Here is a 20226-nt window from a genome sequence, read left to right as displayed (position 1 = left end):
ACCTTAATGAAACTCTCCATATTGCCATTAAACAGCTTATGGTTATAGATGGAGCGAGGCCTTGGTTTTCGCAATTTCTGTGGTTTCGGAGGAAGGGTTGGGGGTCTGAGGAATGGATATGGTTAGGAGAAACAAAAATACACACAAAGCTTCCTTAAATTACATATTATATCAAAGACCATATGAAGAGTTTGGTTCCAAAACGCAATAAATCCATTTTGACAAATTTTGGTAAAAACGTGTTTTCTATACCAAGAAAGTGGCAAGATGAAAACAACTATTTTCTGTTACAAACTTTCACATAGCAACTTTAGGTTATAAAAACATAAAAAATTCAAATCCATAAGTTGATTTTCAAAGATTTATTATAAAAACGGATAATTTTTTCCACAAAATGCAATAAATCCATGACAAGTTTTTATTCAAAATGCTATAAATCTATTGAATCAATAGCCTATATAAATGTGCATTCATCTTTGCCATGTTATATTCATTTAGTTGACTAGTTGTACACACTAATTAAAAATATAAACATTAATGTCATTAATCAAAACACTTACTTTGTCATATTAAGATCACTGTCATTGCGGTTACTTGACGTCCTCGCTTAACGTCTTTCACAGAGATCAGCTGTAAAATGTTTTTGGTCCTGCTCGATTTTCGTTGACTTTGAGTAAAATTATGGAAAGTTTTTCATAAGATCCTCTGGGGTCAATGTGTTAGCATGAGAAGCTTGCTGTCGGGAGAACAAGCACCCGTCTCCCGAGTGCCTCTCAGGGAAAATATTAGATGCTGATGGCTTACGTTTCTTTCCCATCACAGAAAACCATCACAGGTTTAGCGATGCAATTAAAGTATTATTTTGTTTTGTTTGTTGATCACGAAGTACAAAGTAGATGAGGAAAACTAGGACTCCGTGTACTCAGCGCGTCCGCCATTGTTTGTTTACATTGCGTGACTGGTGGGCTGTAATATCAGAAATGGATTTATTGCGTTCTGTAAAAAAGGGGGGAGTGGCGTTTATCGCATTTTGGGAAAAAAAGGGAGAAAAGATGACAGAATAACACGGCGGATATTGGATTTTGCGTAAAATTAAGAATTTACTTTTAACTACTGACCTGATATAATACTGATTTTGGCAGTACCTAATTTTTTTCAAAAATGGCGTTTATCGCGTTTTGGAACCAAACTCTTCATATATATATATAAAGGGACACTCCACTTTTTTAAAAATATGCTCATTTTCCAGCTCCCCTAGAGTTAAACATTTGATTTTTAACATTTTGGAATTACTGAGCCGATCTCCAGGGCTGTCGGTACCACTTTTAGCATAGCTTAGCTTAATCTATTGAATCTAATAAGACCATTTAGCATCGCGCTCAAAAATAACCAACCAGTTTTAATATTTTTTCTATTTAAAACTGGACTCTTCTGTAGTTATCGTGTACTAAGTCCAAAGGTCTTTGGTTATTTTTGAGTGCGATGCTAATGGTCTGATCAGATTAAATGGATTATGCTAAACTTTGCTAAAAGTGGTAGCGCAAGAACCGGGGATCAGCTGAATGGATTCCAAAACGGTAAAAATCAAATGTTTAACTCTAGGGGAGCTGAAAAATTTGAATATTTTCAAAAAAAGTGGAGTGTCCCTTTAATATATACATTATATATGCACCTCTGAAATAACTCTTACTAACTAATCTCAGTTGAGGTAACAGCCTATAATGACAGGTTAAATAAGCAACAGGCATTATTTGTTGTGTTTCTAATTACATCCTAAGCCATTTGACATCGATTCAACCAATAACAACTGCAGGGGGGTTTCTATTCATTAAAGGTGCCTGAATTGGCCCCTTATTGAAATATTTAGCTATGGAAACATAATTGCCATTGTGACATGCTGGTAAATGCAATTAAACTCAAATATGACATGACTCTGTACTTTGTCTGTAAACCTGAGGGCATTGCACACTCTGTTGTTTATATTTGCTAGAGATTAATCATTAACACGATGAAACTGGTTGTTGTCAGTGGAAATAAATGTTAAATATTAAAGGATGTACATAACGCAATGTCCAATGAAGAAAACTATTATTCCCTTGAGTACTGAGGTCTGTTACCACCAAAGTAATGCAAGAATGCACATGAAGTACTGTATGTACACACTTGCATATAGTATTTTTATGGCTTTATATTTTGTACTATGGACATTTCAAATAAAGGGCTTTTGAATATCCATCTATACAATTGTAGGTGCCACCCAACCGGGAGGTGAGAAGGGGTACAGATGTACAGATGATGCTCTGCATCTGTTTATCATGAAAGCAGTTTTCTCAGCATTATTAGACTGCCTGAGGGCATTTTGGACAACCCAGCAGGAGAAGAGTCCTTGCCAGCGACAGCTTGAGGACAAACCTCTATCCAAAATGCAGTGCGATATCTATGTGGACTGCCAAAAAACTTTTATTTGTCCTTGTTGGGTTTTACAATGGCTTGTTATGGGTTTATGAGTTTATTTATCAGCTGAACTCGCAGTAAATGGACTGACAAAAATAGTTTTGTCCAAGTACAACAGAAACTCAAGATATCACATATTTATCTATCACATGCTCCCCGGTGAAAAACAAACGATTGTATGTTAGCTTGTAATAACATAATAAAAATGCAAAAAAGAGGAGGAGAGATGGGGAAATGTTTCATCAATCTTACCTTGTAGTTCCACATTCGGCCCTTTCTCCTGGAAATGAGAGAGGAAAAGAGGGCGGAGTTAGAAATGTCATTATTAGTATGATCTCATGCAGTGCGTTCTAAAGCTCAGTCAGACTGCACTGATGGCTATGGTGAGAGTGACCAGCGCTATTATAGGAGAGATGAATGGGTGAACAGCCATACTGTTTCTGAGACAAAGACCGGCGCTGGTCACCGTAGAAACCTCGGAAGGACACTGTGGGGTGTCAGACGGTTCACAGAAGTGAACCAAAAGGGGTCTAAATAAGTGTGTGTGTGTGAGAGTAAGGGCGCACTCACACTATCCAAACCAAACCGCGCTCGGGCGCGTTTGACCCCCAAAGCCTGGTTTGTTTGACAAGTGTGATCGCTCTGTTCCGCGCCCGGGCGCGGATTGGTTAATCGCGCCACGGCCGGGTTGCAGAGGTGGGCCGGAGCGCGGTTCACTTGGGCTCAGGCGCGGAAGGCTGTGGTGTGAGCGCATTCGCGCCTGAGCGCGATTCAAAAGGTGAAGACGTCAGCTGCGCGACCACTCACCTTCATCTGCCGCCGTAAAAACCTTTTGATGCGAGCAGTGGGGTTATGTGAATGTCCGAGCTGCGCACGTGACAGATCAACTAAGCAATATGATGACATGCGAGAAGGCTGTCTGTAATCGCGCACCAAACGACTCCGAATAAAAAAAACACAGACTTATCATTACGGTGGGTTCCAGTGTTAAGAGAGAGCTTTACTTCCTGCTTTTTTCAAAACAATCGCATTTTAATGACGAAAGCGCGCCCGGACTCGGATCGATAAAAAGTACAGTGTGAGTGCGTGCACCTAGGGGAGTAGGGAGGGGTGACAAACGCGCTGGGGCATGGTTTGGTTTGGATAATGTGAGTGCGCCCTAAGTATCTATGAAGGGATTATTTCACACTGGCTACAATGACTGAAGTTTGTGGCAGCTCACTTAATACTTTTTCCCAATCTTAAGTCTTCTCAAAAGTGTCCCCTGCTATCAACATGATACAAACAATAAAAAACATGCACACCTACAAACCTAAACATGAAGGATGGCTACAAAAATATATATTTGAATGTCAGTCTCTGAATTACACAGTCTCACAAGGTTTCGTGATATAGTCACGTACATTTTTTATTCTTTTTTCATGATATTATCACAAATTTTTTCTCGTGATTGTATAACGAATTCCTGTTTTCGTGTGATTATCACGTATTGGTTACTCAACCACTTTTTCTTAATTTTAAACCATTGTCGCTTCAGTTTAGGGTTAGATTTGGTGCTTGCATTAGAATGTCTCTTTATGTATTGGTCAGAGGTGGAAAGTAACGAATTACATTTACTCATGTTACTGTAATTGAGTAGTTTTTTTGTAGTTTTTAAAATCTGTACTTTTACTTTTACTTAAGTATGTTTTGTTTAAAGTATTGTACTTCGCTAAATTTTAAATCATATCCGTTACTGAGTAAAAAATATTTTTAAAAAAAGCAAGGTGATAAAGACGCGCAATGGATGATTGATGGGCGGGGGAACGCGCAAAAAGAACCATGGAGACGGACGAGACAGGCGCTCGCTAATGCAGACCCGCCTCATGTCAAATCTTATGAAAGAAACCCCTGGTTATATTTTACACTGACGCGAAGCGAGTGATTCCTATGAAAGGTAAGATTCATGCTCTTGAGTACGAAATTGCCGACTGGGTTTTTACCGCTCATTTGCACGACGCGTTTTTAATGCCATGCGCATTATCTTCAGAGGTCTAGCAGCTTCGCTTTAAGTCAAACACAACTTCAGAACGTCCTCGAGAATGCGCAGGTCATTAGACATTGCAGAGAAAGAGAGAGATAGATAGATTACAACCTTACTATAGTGATTGCTGACCACCTTCAAAAGTGCATAACTCACATGTAAAAATCATTAAACAATTCCATAAATGTTTCTTACTTTAAAAAAGCTTTTAATTTTATTAACTTTTTGTTATTGCACTTAAATTGTAAAGATGTTCCTACAATTACAAACAACTAGTTTGAGATTTATATTCCCTTGTCGTTTTTGAACTATACTAGAATCCTCCACCTCTCCCCGCTGTAAAAAAAAGTAACTTTTACTCTGAGTAAAGTTAAAATGACCGAAAACAGGACATTTGTGATAATATCACGAAAAAATAATCACAAATTTACGTGACTATAAAACGAAATTTCGTGAGGCTGAGAAGGGGTGGGCTGCTTTGAACTACTGAAATTTTAATACTGTATTTTAAATGTACTGTATACACACATATACACATACAGTATGTGACCCTGGACCACAAAACCAGTTGTAAGGGTAAATTGTTTTTAAATTGAGATTTATACGTCTGAAAGATAAATAAATAAGCTTTCCATTGATGTATTGTTAGGATAGAACAATATTTGACTGATATACAACGATTTGAAAATGAGAGTGCACAACATAAAAATATTGAGAAGATCACTTAAAGTACAAAGCTTACCAGTGTAATGTTGTTGACTAAATGGGGAAAATTGTAAGCGTTTACATAAAAAATTAACTTGAATGGAAAGTCCCCAATGGTAGCAATACAAAGTTTGTAGGCGAGTTTCTGGCCAATTTTGATAGCGATTTGGATCCACTCACAAAAATAAAGTTTGGATATATTTACGGTAGGAAATGTACAAAATATTTTCATGAAACATGATCTTTACATAATATAATAATGATTTTTAGCATAAAAGAAAATTTTATTATTTTAACCCAAGTACCGTTTCCGGACTATAAGTTGCAACATATAGGTGTGACATATACCTCAAAATGATTTCATATGAACCAAGAGAAACCATTACCGTCTACAGTCACGAGAGTCGGCTCTATTCTGCTCCTGTATTTATGTATTTCAATGGATTCAGTGATGCCGAATGACTTCGGGACCTTTTTGAACCTGATTTGGCTTATCGTGTTAATTTAAAAAATGATTTCACTAAATCCAAGAACAGACATTTAATCTGGAAAGGCAAGTTATTCAACTAAACAATTCGTTTTGTGGTATACAGCAAGTTCAATTTAAAGAATACTTCATCTCCTAAGTACAATGTGCGACCAATTACTGTATTTGCCAACATTTGATAAATCTTTGCCTAATCTTTGATTTATTTTTTTTATAAAATTCCTGCAAGGATAATAATATTTCACTTTAAAAACAAAATAATGCAAACCAAAAGAGTCATTTTTTACCTATTATTTAAGACAGAAGGTTAAAAGCCAAAGTCCACTCGCTACCATTCATTTACATCCATGATTAATACACTAAGCAATCTCGTCCAAGAACCCCAAAATTACAGTCTGGATCCCACCTGCCCAAATCTCCACATAATGCAAACCCAGTTCTTCGTCCAATTCTGAAGCGCTGTGTAATGAGGTGGAACTACAGATGTGTCTACATAGGCCCTTCAGAGATGTGTAGTGGCCCTCAAATCATTTCATTTCATTAAATCTGCATATCAAATGAAGTGGTTCCACTTTCTATGCTTGTTTTCCCCTTTTAAATCATTTTAAACACTGAAAGGCTTTTGTCCTGACAGCTGAGGGGTTAAAAAAGATTCAGAGTCCTTTCCAAGAGCTCATTCGCGTTTCTGGGAGATTTGGTTTTCGACATACTTCGGATATGCAGATTTGAGATACTCATTTTAATGTCCATGAGCACAAGCATTTAAGCCAGGTGTCTGGCACCATGGCAACCCCCGATAACATTAATGGAGAGAATTAGATGTGCCAAGCTAATTGGCTTAATGGATCTAGGATCAATTAGGTGAATAATTAAAAACATAGGCGAAACCTGCTGCAACCATATGTGCCAAACTCATGTATTTGCACCATGCACACAAACACATGCACACACACACACACCTTGGCTTTAAATCACTTTGTGTGTCTGGTGTTAATCAGCCGATGATGTCAAGTGTAAATGAGCACACCGACTGGTAAGGATTGGAGAGCAGGACTGGTCAATGATCATATTTGTGGATGGCTGGACTCAGCTGTGCCGTCCCACAGCACACCACCATTAGATCACGAGCCGCCACACATGCAGCTGCCGTAACGCGCCCCCTCGGGTGCCGCTGGCTGATTGATTGGGCGTAAACTGCCCGTAACCAAAGTGACAAGGGGTCTTATGGGAAATGTGGCCGTGAAAGCGGGGTCTCTATAATGATCTGACAAACGCAGGGTTCACGCTTAAAAGAATATTCAGGGTATTTTTCACATTATTGTATGTGGACCCCATCTGCGTCATTATGTCAGATGCCAAACAATTATGTCAGGTGCTTCCAAATGCACATTGGAAATATTATGCTTTGTCTGTTTTGTTAAAGCACTTTTTTGTATGTTAGGCTAATAATATAATATGTAATACTTTACAATAAAGTTGTATTTGTTAACATAAGCAATATATTTAGAGCTTTTATATTGTACTATTTATGTTCTTTTTAGCATTTATTAAAATATTTTTTTAATCAAAAGTTATAACTAGTTAATGCACAATGAACTAACATTAACAACTGCATTGGAAAAACATAAATGCTGAAAAACTATATAACTTATTGTTATATATGAAGAGTTTCGTTGCAACCACCATTTTTTTTAATTGTTCATAAATCGCGTTTTTTGGTTGTGCATTCCAATTAATTTCAATGCAACAGCAGTTGGTCTGTTTTGATTTAAAACCTTCATAACTTAAAAAAATACAGCTAAGTAGCACCATAAAACAAAATAATAACATGATAACATAATAATAAACATGTTTTGACAAAAATGTAAAAAAATGGATTTATCTCGTTTTGCAACGAAACTCTTCATATACTAATGGTAACAAATGCAACCTTGTTGTAAAGTGTTTCCATAAAGTTTGAAATAACATTACAAAATAATGCAAAAAAATCCTAATGATTTAAAACTTCCTGTTTTCACAACCGCGTTTGAGGCGTCAAATCGTGACTACTGAATCTAGTTTGCTGCATAAACATTTTGAGTTTACTCGCTTCATTCGCACATGAAAGCCAAGCGTGAAATTCTAGTCAACGAGACATTCACACGGAAATTTGCGTCATGGGAGGGGCTTCTGCGACTCCGCTCGCTTGCTGTAATCACATTACTACTAGAGCAAGGTCCTGATTGATTAACGCAGCGCGTTTTTTCGCCAAAGTTAAAATTTTTCAAGTCGTGTGTTTCACGCGGCAACGTCTAATTTGCGCCATTCCCCAAACTAGACGCGCAAATGAGGCGGAATCGCGTCTAACACGCTAAACGCCTTATTCGCACCGTGAGACCTCCAGATGTGCGTCAATGCGTCTTCACATTGACTAAACATTGAAATCACTCACGTTTGACGCCTCTACCGTGGCTGGTGTGAACGCAGCATTAGACCTTACTGTTGTCAATAAGTCTGACACCATTTATTAGATATTACAGTCAACAATTTCAGCTTATACATCTAACTGGGACCAAAGTTACACTTAGTTTCATTTGACAATTAAAATGTTGGCAATGCTGACTTTCCAAATTTTCCAAATAACAGAGGGAAGCTTATTTAATAAACTGACTGCTCACCTTCCCCCAGGGTCTGCTTCAGCAGGTCATGCTTGGCCTGCAGTTTAATGATGAGGTTGCTGCCGTTCAGGTACTCCTTGAATTTCTGCGGACACAGATAAAGGCATCAGTGAGCTAATGATTTTAATAGGACGTGACTAAAACAGGGGAGGTAACGTCTGTTGCGGGCAGATTTCGGCGTACTTTGCACGCCACAAATTTAATCTGTTCCAATAGGAGAATTTAATTTCCGTCTCATTGGCGAGGCAAGGGCGCTGTCGCCAATGTTTTGAGCCATCGTGTGTGATGAGTTTGCAAGGATAGATAAGACAGGATGGGTAAACTTTCATATTGGTGCGCACAGGTGATGAGAACCACGTAATAAAAGATCTACTGATATCTACTGGACACCAGGACCTCAAGGGTATCTTTAAAAACAAGATATATGGAATGGTATCATAGGATGTACAAAATAAATATCCTTTTTCAAACCATGTGAGCTGCCTACAGAAGCAGAATTTTAAAGCACCAAAGACTTCAAGTGAAGGCGATATCAAAAGTAAGCGGTGTTAAAAATTTAGCTACGGCGTAGAACTTACGCACGACTATAAATCGGGAGATGGCAGATTTCCTGCGAGTGGGCGTGGCTTCAGTGCAAGATTTTGATCACTTATTTTGCCAAATTTGAACGATGAGAAAAAATGTTGAGTGGTTAAAAACATATTTTTTCGTGGTGTGACAAACTGAGAACACATTTAATATCTGACTTTACACGGACATTAAATGATTATTATATGTTTGTCATCGTAAATTGGGGTAAACACTGTTTTGAACACTGACGGTTTGTGTAGGCCTACTTCAAGTTCACTAAATGATTTTTGTTTATTTCTAACCACAAAAAGTTACGAATTGCAGCTTTAATTGTTTTAGTACCGAATAAGTTTGATTTATAATAGACATTTCTGTCATGTGTCATCCACCATATTCAAAACCCAGTTCACTGGGTTTAAAGCAGAACTGTGGTTAAATATTGTCAAAAATAATATAACCGTACATGAGGTCTCCATCCTTATTGACTGAGAAAATAAGGCCACTCACAGTGAAGTAGAAAACTTCCGTCTCCTGCTGATTGGCTCTCCTCTTAGCGATGTTTAACTTGCTCATATAGCTCTCGGAAGCAACAGATTTAATGGACTCTGTGGATCGGCTGTGCTGGAAGGCGTCTGACACATCAAAGTCCTCCACTGTCAGCATGTCTTGTAAGGTCTGCATGGTGGCATCCAGGGTCTTGCGTACCTAATTAAAACACAGCGGGGACTCGATGAGCCGAGAAAGAGGCCAGTATGAACTTTGGAATATAAGTTATGCTTAACTTTCTGGAAGTTTGACAGTGACATACTTCAAATGAGGAAGTAGTATCGGTATACAGGTTTAATTGAAGTTTTCACATTCAGTTAAAGGATTAGTCCATTTTCTTAAAAAAATCCAGATAATTTACTCACCACCATGTCAGCCAAAATGTTGATCTCTTTTTTTGTTCAGTCGAGAAAAAATTATGTTTTTTGAGGAAAATATTCCACGATTTTTCTAATTTTAATGGACTTTAATGGACCCCAATACTTAACAGTTTTAATGCAGTTTAAAATTGCAGTTTCAAAGGACTCTAAACGATCCCAAACGAGGCATAAGAAGACAAATAGAAAAATAAAAAATATGCACTTTTAACCCACAACTTCTCTTCTTCCTCCGGCTGTGGGACGAGCCAGCGCGACCTAACGTAATTGCATAATGATGTCGAAAGGTCATGTGTTACATATATGAAACGCACATTTGCGGACCATTTTAAACAATAAACTGACACTGTCATTAATTAGTATCATTCGACATACAACAACGTCGGAGCGGTCCTCTTTCTCCACATGTGTAAACACTGGGGCGTAGTTTCGGTACGTCATCCATGACCCTTTTGATGTCATGACGTATTACGTGAAGTCGCGCTGGTGCGTCACAGGACCGGAGGAAGACGAGAAGTTGTGGTTTATAAGTGCATATTTTTAGATAAGACCCTTATGCCTTGTTTGAGATTGTTTAGAGTCCTTTGAAACTGCAATTTTAAACTGCACGTTTTGGGGTCCATTAAAGTCCATTACAATTTGAAAAAAATCCTAGATTGTTTTCCTCAAAAAAAATAATTTCTTCTCGACTGAACAAAGAAGGACATCAACATTTTGGATGACATGGTGGTGAGTAAATTATCAGAATTTTTTATTAAGAAAATGGACTAATCCTTTAATTTCAGCATTTTCATATATTTAAACGCACAATGTATTGAGTGAATATAAGCCCAAGAATATTGAGTGATTTAATATCATATTACAACCTATATCCGAGTATTTGTGTACAGTAAATAAAATAAAAAAATGACTGATAAAAAAAGCAAGTCTTAATGTGCTTCACCCGAATGTCTGCAATAACAGGTAGGCTATGTTTGATTTTTCTGTATCTACGCCCACAGTAAATGTGTTGCTGCTTATCTACGTCATTTAAAACAAGAATCCTAGAATGTTTATGCTGGTAAAGCTTTCAAACCTTATAAGTGAGCAACAACCCAGATAAAACAAACCACACGTGTGCAGACTGGAAGATGTGAATCTATTCCCATCTATTTAAAAAAAAAAATCACAAATACCACAATTGACCTTCGCCTTCAATGTTGTACATCCCTCTGAAACTTCTTAAACCTCTAATCTGAAGCGATCCCTAATGATCTGTTCATGGTCTGATTCAATTCGACCCTGGGTTCAAAGATCACTCACGGCAAAGTGAAAATGAGGATGGTATGAATGCTATAGAGACCAGTGTGTAAATTGGCCCCGGGCTCGAGCTTCACAGCACACAAATTAATGTGGCACATTTCCTCCATGACACAAAATCATCCATTACAAGCTGGTTATGAGAGACAAAATGATAAGGGCAAGATGAAGCCATCAATACACATACAGATGGGAGCTATTATAAAATCCATTAGCACCTCCATACATTTAGACAAAAAATTACCCTCACCAAAAACCAAACATGGAGATAACATTTCATCCCAGAAGAAACACCATTAACACATGAAAATACTAAAAATACACTTGCAGTTCCAAGGAAATGCACACTAAGTTGCAATGAGTCTGATTTCCAGGCTGAAGTATTCTCTGGAGTGGTTTAAAAGCAGCAGAGGAAAATGTATGAAGGGCTCTATGAGCGCTAAAGACTCTCTGCAGTGTTATGACTTACACTAGACAAGTTGATGGACTATATACCTTCCCAATGTGTAAATAATGCTGTATAGTTTCTAAAGCATTTGTAAACTGTGCCTGTGAAATCCAGAGTAAACTCTCAATGTAATTATGAGATTAGGAGCATCAAAGTTTGATTTCACTTTAATTTCAATTTTTGGCATGGCCTTAATCAATATTAAGGATATCAAGGTTATATTTTTAAAAAATGTTCTTTACATTATGAAGGACGATTTTATGTAGATAACAGAGTAAATCACTAAAAATTACTTTAGCTTGGTTTTCACAGGCAATGAAATAGTCCTACAATTTCTGAGAAGCTAACTTTAGTGGTTAAATTCAACATGAAATGTCATTTTTACAAACTATTTTACTTTTAGAATCTGACACATTTTTAGGTCAAATTATATTTAAAGGAATATTCCATTTTCTTAAAAGAAAAATCCAGATAATTTACTCACCACCTTGTCATCCATAATGTTGATGTCTTTCTTTGTTCAGTCGAGAATAAATTATGTTTTTTGAGGAAAACATTCCAGGATTTTTCTCATTTAAATGGACTTTAATAGAGCCCAACATTTAATACTTAACTCAACACTTAACAGTTTTTTTTCAACGGAGTTTCAAAGGACTATAAACGATCCCAAACGAGGCATAAGGGTCTTGTCTAGCGAAACGATTGTCATTTTTGACAAGAAAAATAAAAAATATCCACTTTTAAACCACAACTTCTCATCTAAATACGGTCGTAATGCGATAGCGTCACCCCAGGCAATACGTCATGACGTCAAGAGGTCACAGAGGACGAACGCGAAACTCCGCCCCAGTGTTTACAAGTGTTGAGAAAGAGGACCGTTCCGACATTGTTGGTTGTCGAATGATATTAATTAATGTCTTTGTGTCAGTTTATTGTTTACAATGGTCCGCAAATGTGCGTTATATATATGTAACACGTGACCTCCCTACGTCACTACGCATTTACGTTAGGTCGCGCTGGACCGGACCTAGACGAAAAGTTGTGGTTTAAAAGAGCATATTTTTTATTTTTCTTGTCAAAAATTACAATCGTTTCGCTAGATAAGACCCTTATGCCTCTTTTGGGATCATTTATAGACCTTTGAAACTCCGTTGAAAAAAACTGTTAAGTGTTGAGTTAAGTATTAAATGTTGGGCTCTATTAAAGTCCATTAAAATGAGAAAAATCCTGGAATGTTTTCCTCAAAAAACATAATTTCTTCTCGACTGAATAAAGAAAGACATCAACATTTTGGATGACATGGTGGTGAGTAAATTATCTGGATTTTTCTTTTAAGAAAATGGAATATTCCTTTAATATAAAACATGAACAGGTCTTTTAAAATATTAATGATTATGAGCCATATGTGACCCTGGACCACAAAACATAAGTCAAAACCATAGACTTAGGTTTGAGAAGAGCATTTTTGAAGTTTGAAGTCTAAAACATCTTAAACTGTGTTTCCAAAGATGAACGGAGGTCCTACAGGTTTGGAACAACATGAGGGTGATTAGTTTCATTTTTGGGTGAACTATCCCTTTAAGTCACTTCCGTGTTGGCTTCACGCGGGTGATCGGAAGGTTTTCCCTTGGCTTTTATCTGACATTGTAAATCAACCCTTATCCTTTTACTCTTAATTTTTACATTTACATATGTCTTTGTCTGATAAGTTTATCCAAAGCAACTTACAGTGCATTTCTATGCTTTTTCCTACATCTATTAATGTAAAGCTGCTTTGAAACAATTAACAATTGTGAAAAGCGCTATATTGAATTGAATAAGCCAAACATTATCTCCATGTGTGTTCACCTGGATTAAACCATGACTTTTTTGGGTGCTAAAGCAATACTTTACCAATTCACCTACATGAATTTTTCCTTGCTAACTACTGCATATCTGTGATGATTGTTAGGTAGCGCTCACCTCTTCATTCTCGATCTTGAGAGTGGCCAGGCGTGACTGCAGCTGGTGGTAACGCATCAGTAGCTCCGTCTGCACTGGCTGTTGGGCACTCACCTGGCACACCTGAGACACAAAATGCACATTGTTGCTTTCTTATGATTTATAAGAGGTATTTGCAGTCGTACTGTATGTGAATGACATTATTTCTACTTGTTGGGTGATATGTGAGATGAAGTTTAATACCTCATCTCCCATGTGCGGCAGGAACTCAAAGCGCATTGGTGGGCAAAAGACCTGATTGTACATATCCATGATCTTGTGCTTATCGCTGCGAGGGTCCAGGTTGTCCACAGCATTCTCAATGACGTCCAGACCCTCATGACGGGAGGTCTCCAGGTTATACTCAGCAGATAGGTACGTCCTAAACGTGCGTGCCAAGCTAGCATGATATCCGAGGTCACAGCACTGTTGAAAGCAGAAGTAAAATAATGAGGACAGGAAAGATGCAACTCACAGGCGAACCCGTCTGACATTTAGATGAACACAATTCAATCTTTCTTTCTGTCAAGCATTGTATAAATGAAGTTTTTCTGGAAAATGTTTCCATGGTGATGCCTATTTTTATCCGTCACGAGATTTCACATTCTGTCAGGGCAAAGTGTAAGACAGGTAAAGTCTCCTGAGCGTGAATCGTAATGTCATTATATTGACATCATCTAAATGAGTGGATATGAACCTGCTGAGAATTGAGATCCTCAATATCTATAATTAGAAAAACAAGCACAGTGGGATATCTAAGCTAATTAGTTTAACTGCACAACAAATGTCCAACTAACCTCTTTTAGCGACGTGAAACAAGTGCAAATTTGCTAGATGGAAACTTAAAACCTTCATGAACCATTAAGATGTGCCAGCTGTCTCTCTATTACACTGTACACCTCCATAATAAGCTTGGAAAGGTTTTGGGTATACAACAATAGACATTATGACCTGTTGATATTTTAAAGCAAACCAAAAAAGTCCACGAGGTTACATTATAGTTTGTTCAGATCAGCATATTGCTTCTAGGTATCAGCAGAAAGATGAAGCCCTACTGGGTTGTAAATATTCTTTATTATTTTATAGAGAAGCATGGAGATTAAATGCTCTCCATTGACTTCATAAACCTGTAAAATCCTTAAAAAATATATATTATTAAGGATATGTGGAAGTCTTAGAAATGTTACCCTAGAAAGAGGAGAAAGGTAAATCGCACCACAATGATACACAGTAATGGCACAAGACCATACTTGTATATATACACAGTAATAAATATACTTAAAGGCAAATGAGCAAATGAGTACTCAAAGGAAATTTGGTTAAAAGGGGACATTTCATAAGACTTTTTAAGATGTCAAATAAATCCTTTGTGTCCCCAGAGTATGTATGTGAAGTTCTGACTCAAAATACCCCACAGATAATGTATTATAACCAGTGATGCCGGTAACGCGTTACTTAGTAACGCGTTACTCTAATTTTACCACTTTTTTTAGTAACGAGTAATCTAACGCGTTAATATTTCCAAACCAGTAATCAGATTAAAGTTACTTATCCAAGTCACTGTGCGTTACTACTTTTGAAATGTTCCTTACTAAAATATATATTTTCTTGTATATTTCTTCTTGCGTCTCGGGAAGTGAAGTCAGGTGTGCGACAAGTCACGTTTTCAGCACGAGGACAATTCAGGTCACGTGTAAGCGACACAAACGTAAACAACGTACAATGGAGAGAGAAGAGAGATGCAGCTACAAAAAAACTACGTCAATTTAAAAAAAATCATTTGGAGTCGCGGCACGGCGCAGACAGTCAAACTAAGAGCAAGTCCCACCCGGTGATGCGAAGCAGCGAGCAGGAGTTCATCCACTACCCAAACAACAAAAGCTGGACTTCATTGCAAAACCAGTAAGTGTGGGAGAGTTGAAGAACGAAAGTAACAAAGCGATTTTCTCCGAGCCGTGATAACATCTAAATCTCACTATGACAGCATATTAGCACCTCTGAAAGAGTTAACAAATATCGCGTTATTTACTCACCGATTTCCACGTGTAGATCCAGAACTGTGTTTTCAACCATGATAAGTACATTCCAAAAGCGGTCTTTTTTTCTTACAACGCGTTGTTTTCTCGTTTCATGTGTTACAATACTGATAAATCTACAAGGTATATAACATCCTGAAGACTTCTCAGTTTTTCAAAATAAAAGTAAGTCGAGTTTATAGAGTAAGTAGATCCTGTCGGGTCAAAAGTAACACTTGTTAGTTTTGTCCCGCTGCTAATACTGTGTATAATGTGGTAAAAATTGATATTATTCTAATTTGATTTAATTTTATTTTCATAGTGTTCAAACTATTGAATTTTTTTTAGTCTCAGCAATTTAAGTTTGTAGGCTACTGTTGGTTGCTTTTGAAACATTTGATAAAACTGAAATTTAAAATAAAAATGTAATTTAATTATTTTTTACAAAGATAAATGACAAAATAAGTTTGCAGTTACATATTAAAGAGGTCATAGTAATATATATTTAATAAAAACAAGTGTAACACAAAAATCTATCATGTTTTGTTGTCTTACTTTTGACCCACCTGTGTGTTACTTTCGTCCCTGCTGTCAAGGTCAAAAGTAACAATTCACTACTCTTGTTTAAAGTGAAATTATACAGAAGTCGTTTTACATTTGTTCAAAATTTCAGCTGGTTTTGATAGACCACACTTGTGAGTTATTGACCACAGCAAAAATATATCTCTGTCTAAAACATTAACTTTTAAAATTAAGTTTTTCTGAAAATGGCCCCTACTCACCCCTATTTATGTTTAGTGAAGTCAAGAAAGACTCATATATATATATATATATATATATATATATATATATATATATATATATATATATATATATATATATATATATATATATATATATATATATATATATATATATATATATATATATACATATATATAATTATTCGTTTTTTAAAACACAACAGTTCAACTTAAAATGTCAGGAGATACATTGTTGACGTTACTGTTAAAAATGCACTTCCAATAAAGTGAGTGTTGGCAAAACCGGTTGTCATTTTTAATGTTGAGGCAGTGGCGGTGTGGCAGCTACTGGAATGTAACTAACAAAGTAACTTGTAATCTAACTTAGTTACTTTTAAAATCAAGTAATCTGTAAAGTAACTTAGTTACTTTTTAAAGGAGTAATCAGTAATCAGTAATCAGATTACTTTTTCAAAGTAACTGTGGCATCACTGATTATAACATATTAAAATGGCCACGTTGTAGGTGTGAGCAAAAATTTGCCGTTTTGGGTGTGTCCCTTTAAATGCAAATGAGCTGATCTCTGCACTAAATGGCAGTGCCGTTGTTGGGTAGTGCAGATTAAAGGGCGGTATTATCCCCTTCTGACATCAGAAAGGGAGCCAAATTTCAATTTTTTCACATGCTTGCACTGAATGGTTTACCAAAACTAAGTTATTGGGTTGATCTTTTTCACATTTTCTAGGTTGAATAAAGCATTGGGGACCCAATTATATCACTTAAACATGGAAAAACTCAGATTTTCATGATATGTCCCCTTTAAATCACTGTGCACATAATACGCTCCTTAATACTCAGGATGTTTTCCAGCAGTAGCATGGGTGGTCAAATTTTTTGGACTCGCAGGCATATCACAACATTTTATGGTAAAAGGTAACCTGGCATCCTAATACCAGAGCAGGCCACAATTACCACATGAATTTCTATATAAACAATGGTGGCTATAGAAGTTCTGTAAGTTTGGGTTTGGAGGTTTCAACCTATTAGCGGCTTTAAAGACAACCTAACTGAAAACCAGTTAACCTGTTTTGATTTCACAACTAAATGATTCAAATCTTTTTTAGCTGAAATGTATTTGAACAAGGTGAAGTAGCAGCAGTTAGTCAACTTAGATTGATGCTGGTGGTTTACTTATGCAATGAGGTATGAGTGGGCACATTGTTATTTAATCACTGTTCATATAGTCTTTGACATGCAAATTATCTATTGTATAATGATATTTACTTTCTCTTTTTGCTTTGAACAGGAAATACATGATTGTATGTGTTTTGTCAATATGACACAGGATATCATGGTGTACTGGTGGACAGCAATGCGGCACACTTTGCATCTCTTAGCAAAAACCACAGAGGTCTGACTTTTACAGCTTAGAGTAAACGTGTTGAAAGTATGCAACACCACTCTCTGTCCCTCTTGCTTACACACACATACATGACTATCACCACTGTTACCCTACCTTGATATGAAAGTTTGATAATAACAGAATTGACACTGACTAATTCGTACAATATAGCAAATCATGATTTTCAGCTACATTATCGATCTTAAAAATGTACCGATCCATCTGAAGATGTACAGTTAAATGCTAAATTATTGTTGTAAGCAAAAATATCAGATTCAGATGATAAAATGTAACAGAGTTTGGATCATTTTAGTCACCAACATCATTCCCACAGTTACATTTGTGTTATGCCATAGTTTGGACAAGTTTATTATTATTCATTTTATACCACGGTTACCACAGACATTGCTCTGGTGGTGATTTTAAGACATTTGACAGGTTAGTTGTGCATTTTACTGAAAAATAATCAACAACCATGGAACATTTCTCAACCAATCAAAATAAGCATTCAAAAGATATAATAATAAAAAACCTGCGGTGTAATGGCACTCCAATGGCCCTTTGTAAATTATTTCTTACGCAAAGTAGTGTACCAAAACTTTTGACCGGTAGTGTATATAAAACACTTTTTACAGGCAATAGTCCATTATTGTGGCCTGTAACATCTTGTAATAGATAAAAATAGCTATTTTCCATCCACCTATTTTTATATGCATTTTGGAGATGCGCATAAAAAACGCTGGATAAAAACGCCAAGATGCACATAAATTCTAAAAATTTCCATAAAAAACGTATGCACATAATAGTAAAAAAAAATCTTATCCGATAAGAAAACGTGTATGAACTACGATAGAAACACTTTAAACAAATAAATCCCTATGCGCAGCAAAAAAGTCATGAAAGTGTTGGAAGGCATAACTGAACTAACCATCTTACAGAACTCATTGCACAGCATCTAAAAAATACAGTTTTGTAAGTTCTGAAATAAACAGGTAAAGACTTTTATCTCAGTTGGTTCGGTAATATTACTTGACAGGGATGTCTTACTTGACTGTCAAGGCAAACAGCAGGAATCCACATCCGAAAGCAGTTAACAGGTTGAAAAATTACAGTATTACTGGGTATTACTGGCAACTAGCTGCCAGTAACTTACTGTAGATTTTACATTTATGTTATTTACTGGCAACAGTTTGTTCAAAGTTAAATGAACATGAAACATTTTCAATCTTTATCTTCTACAGTAAGTTACTGGCAACCAGCTGTATAATTACAGCAATTTTTTTACAGTGTAGCCTATAGTGTTTTGTCTCCGGCTGCGAGCTCTGAGGTAATTATACACGAAAATGGTTAAATACAATGGCTCTAGTTTTTTTAATGATATTTAGTGCTAGTTTATCAGTAAGTGACGATTTTGCTCCCTTCAACTTACTTGATGAAATCGCATGCTTTATTCACAAATGTTTAATGCGATATTCCACTGATGCGCATAAGTTTAATACACAACATTGGATGGAAATAGAGCTAATGAGTATCAAAGTTATACAATTATTTATAATTTAACCCTTTAAAAAAGCTGAAAAAATAATTACTTGGGACACCAAATGTACTTGCAATTATATAATCACCCAAAAATGATTTATGAAGAAACTAATAGGCACTAATGTAAAGACAGACAAATCACAAATAGAATCTCTATATTATCAGTCTAGTTTATCCAAGACATAAATGAAAATAAACAGGGAACTAATGGAGCTGGAGGACAAATGGAGTCTTCTGCTATTCAGATGTGTCTTCTAATGCTGCGTACACATCAAACGCGAAGCATAGCGTTCCCCGCTCTAGATTACTTGCGGGATTTAACTTCGTGTCATGTGGATTTTTTGCTTAAGTTGAATATTTTCAGCTTGCACGAAGACGCGTTTGAGGCGCATAACGTATGGGTTTTTTTGCCGCAATCGCACCGTCCAATTCGCATCATTCGCATGGCCCTGCATGGGTTCGCGTCTATTCACATCTTTGCATTGACTTTGTATGTAATCTACTCGCGCAAATCATCAATTTGCTGATTTGGTGAAAGTTCAAAATCAGCAATCAAAACTAAAAGATTGTAGTATAAATCAAAACATTTATCATGTGTTATACAGTATGTTATCCACATTTATTTGACAGTTTTACAGTATATTCTTACTCTACGACAACTATTGTTGTCTAGCTGTTAAGTGAATCTCTGAGAAATAACATGTTTCCACTGAAATGGTTTATGTGCAGTTAAGCTGGCTAATTAAACCTTCATCTTTTAGATCTGACAGAAATCATTCTAGGTGGCAGAATAATAGTTTTATAGTCTTTGTGATGCTGAATGAAGCTGTAAACTAGATTAGATGACAGTAATGGAGATTATGAAAATATAACTTAATGAAAAATAAATCAATAGAAAAGCAAATACCAGGGGAAAGAAAAATAAAATCACGGTAACATCAAATTCCAATTCACCAACAATTACACTCTCGTAAATACAAA

At 36.4% G+C, this 20226-nt stretch overlaps 1 protein-coding gene across 2 annotated transcripts in view; it reads right to left on the bottom strand.

Moving 5' to 3' along the window:
* srgap3 (SLIT-ROBO Rho GTPase activating protein 3) overlaps positions 1-20226 on the bottom strand; it is a 197775-nt gene that overhangs the window by 30413 nt on the left and 147136 nt on the right. Inside the window, exons 7-12 of one of the 2 annotated variants that reach the window (XM_055212339.2) lie at positions 13751-13972; positions 13529-13630; positions 9404-9601; positions 8327-8411; positions 2707-2734; positions 3-105 (exon numbers count right to left, since the gene is read on the bottom strand). In XM_055212339.2, coding sequence (XP_055068314.1) covers positions 3-105; positions 2707-2734; positions 8327-8411; positions 9404-9601; positions 13529-13630; positions 13751-13972 — 738 coding nt within the window. The remainder of the gene's footprint in view (positions 1-2; positions 106-2706; positions 2735-8326; positions 8412-9403; positions 9602-13528; positions 13631-13750; positions 13973-20226) is intronic. The other variant, XM_055212340.2, reaches the window with a different exon arrangement.

This window comes from Misgurnus anguillicaudatus, chromosome 8 (assembly GCF_027580225.2).
Source record: "Misgurnus anguillicaudatus chromosome 8, ASM2758022v2, whole genome shotgun sequence".
In the NCBI taxonomy this organism is placed as follows: Eukaryota; Metazoa; Chordata; class Actinopteri; order Cypriniformes; family Cobitidae; genus Misgurnus; species Misgurnus anguillicaudatus.
This window is presented reverse-complemented; position numbering and strand designations above follow the sequence as displayed.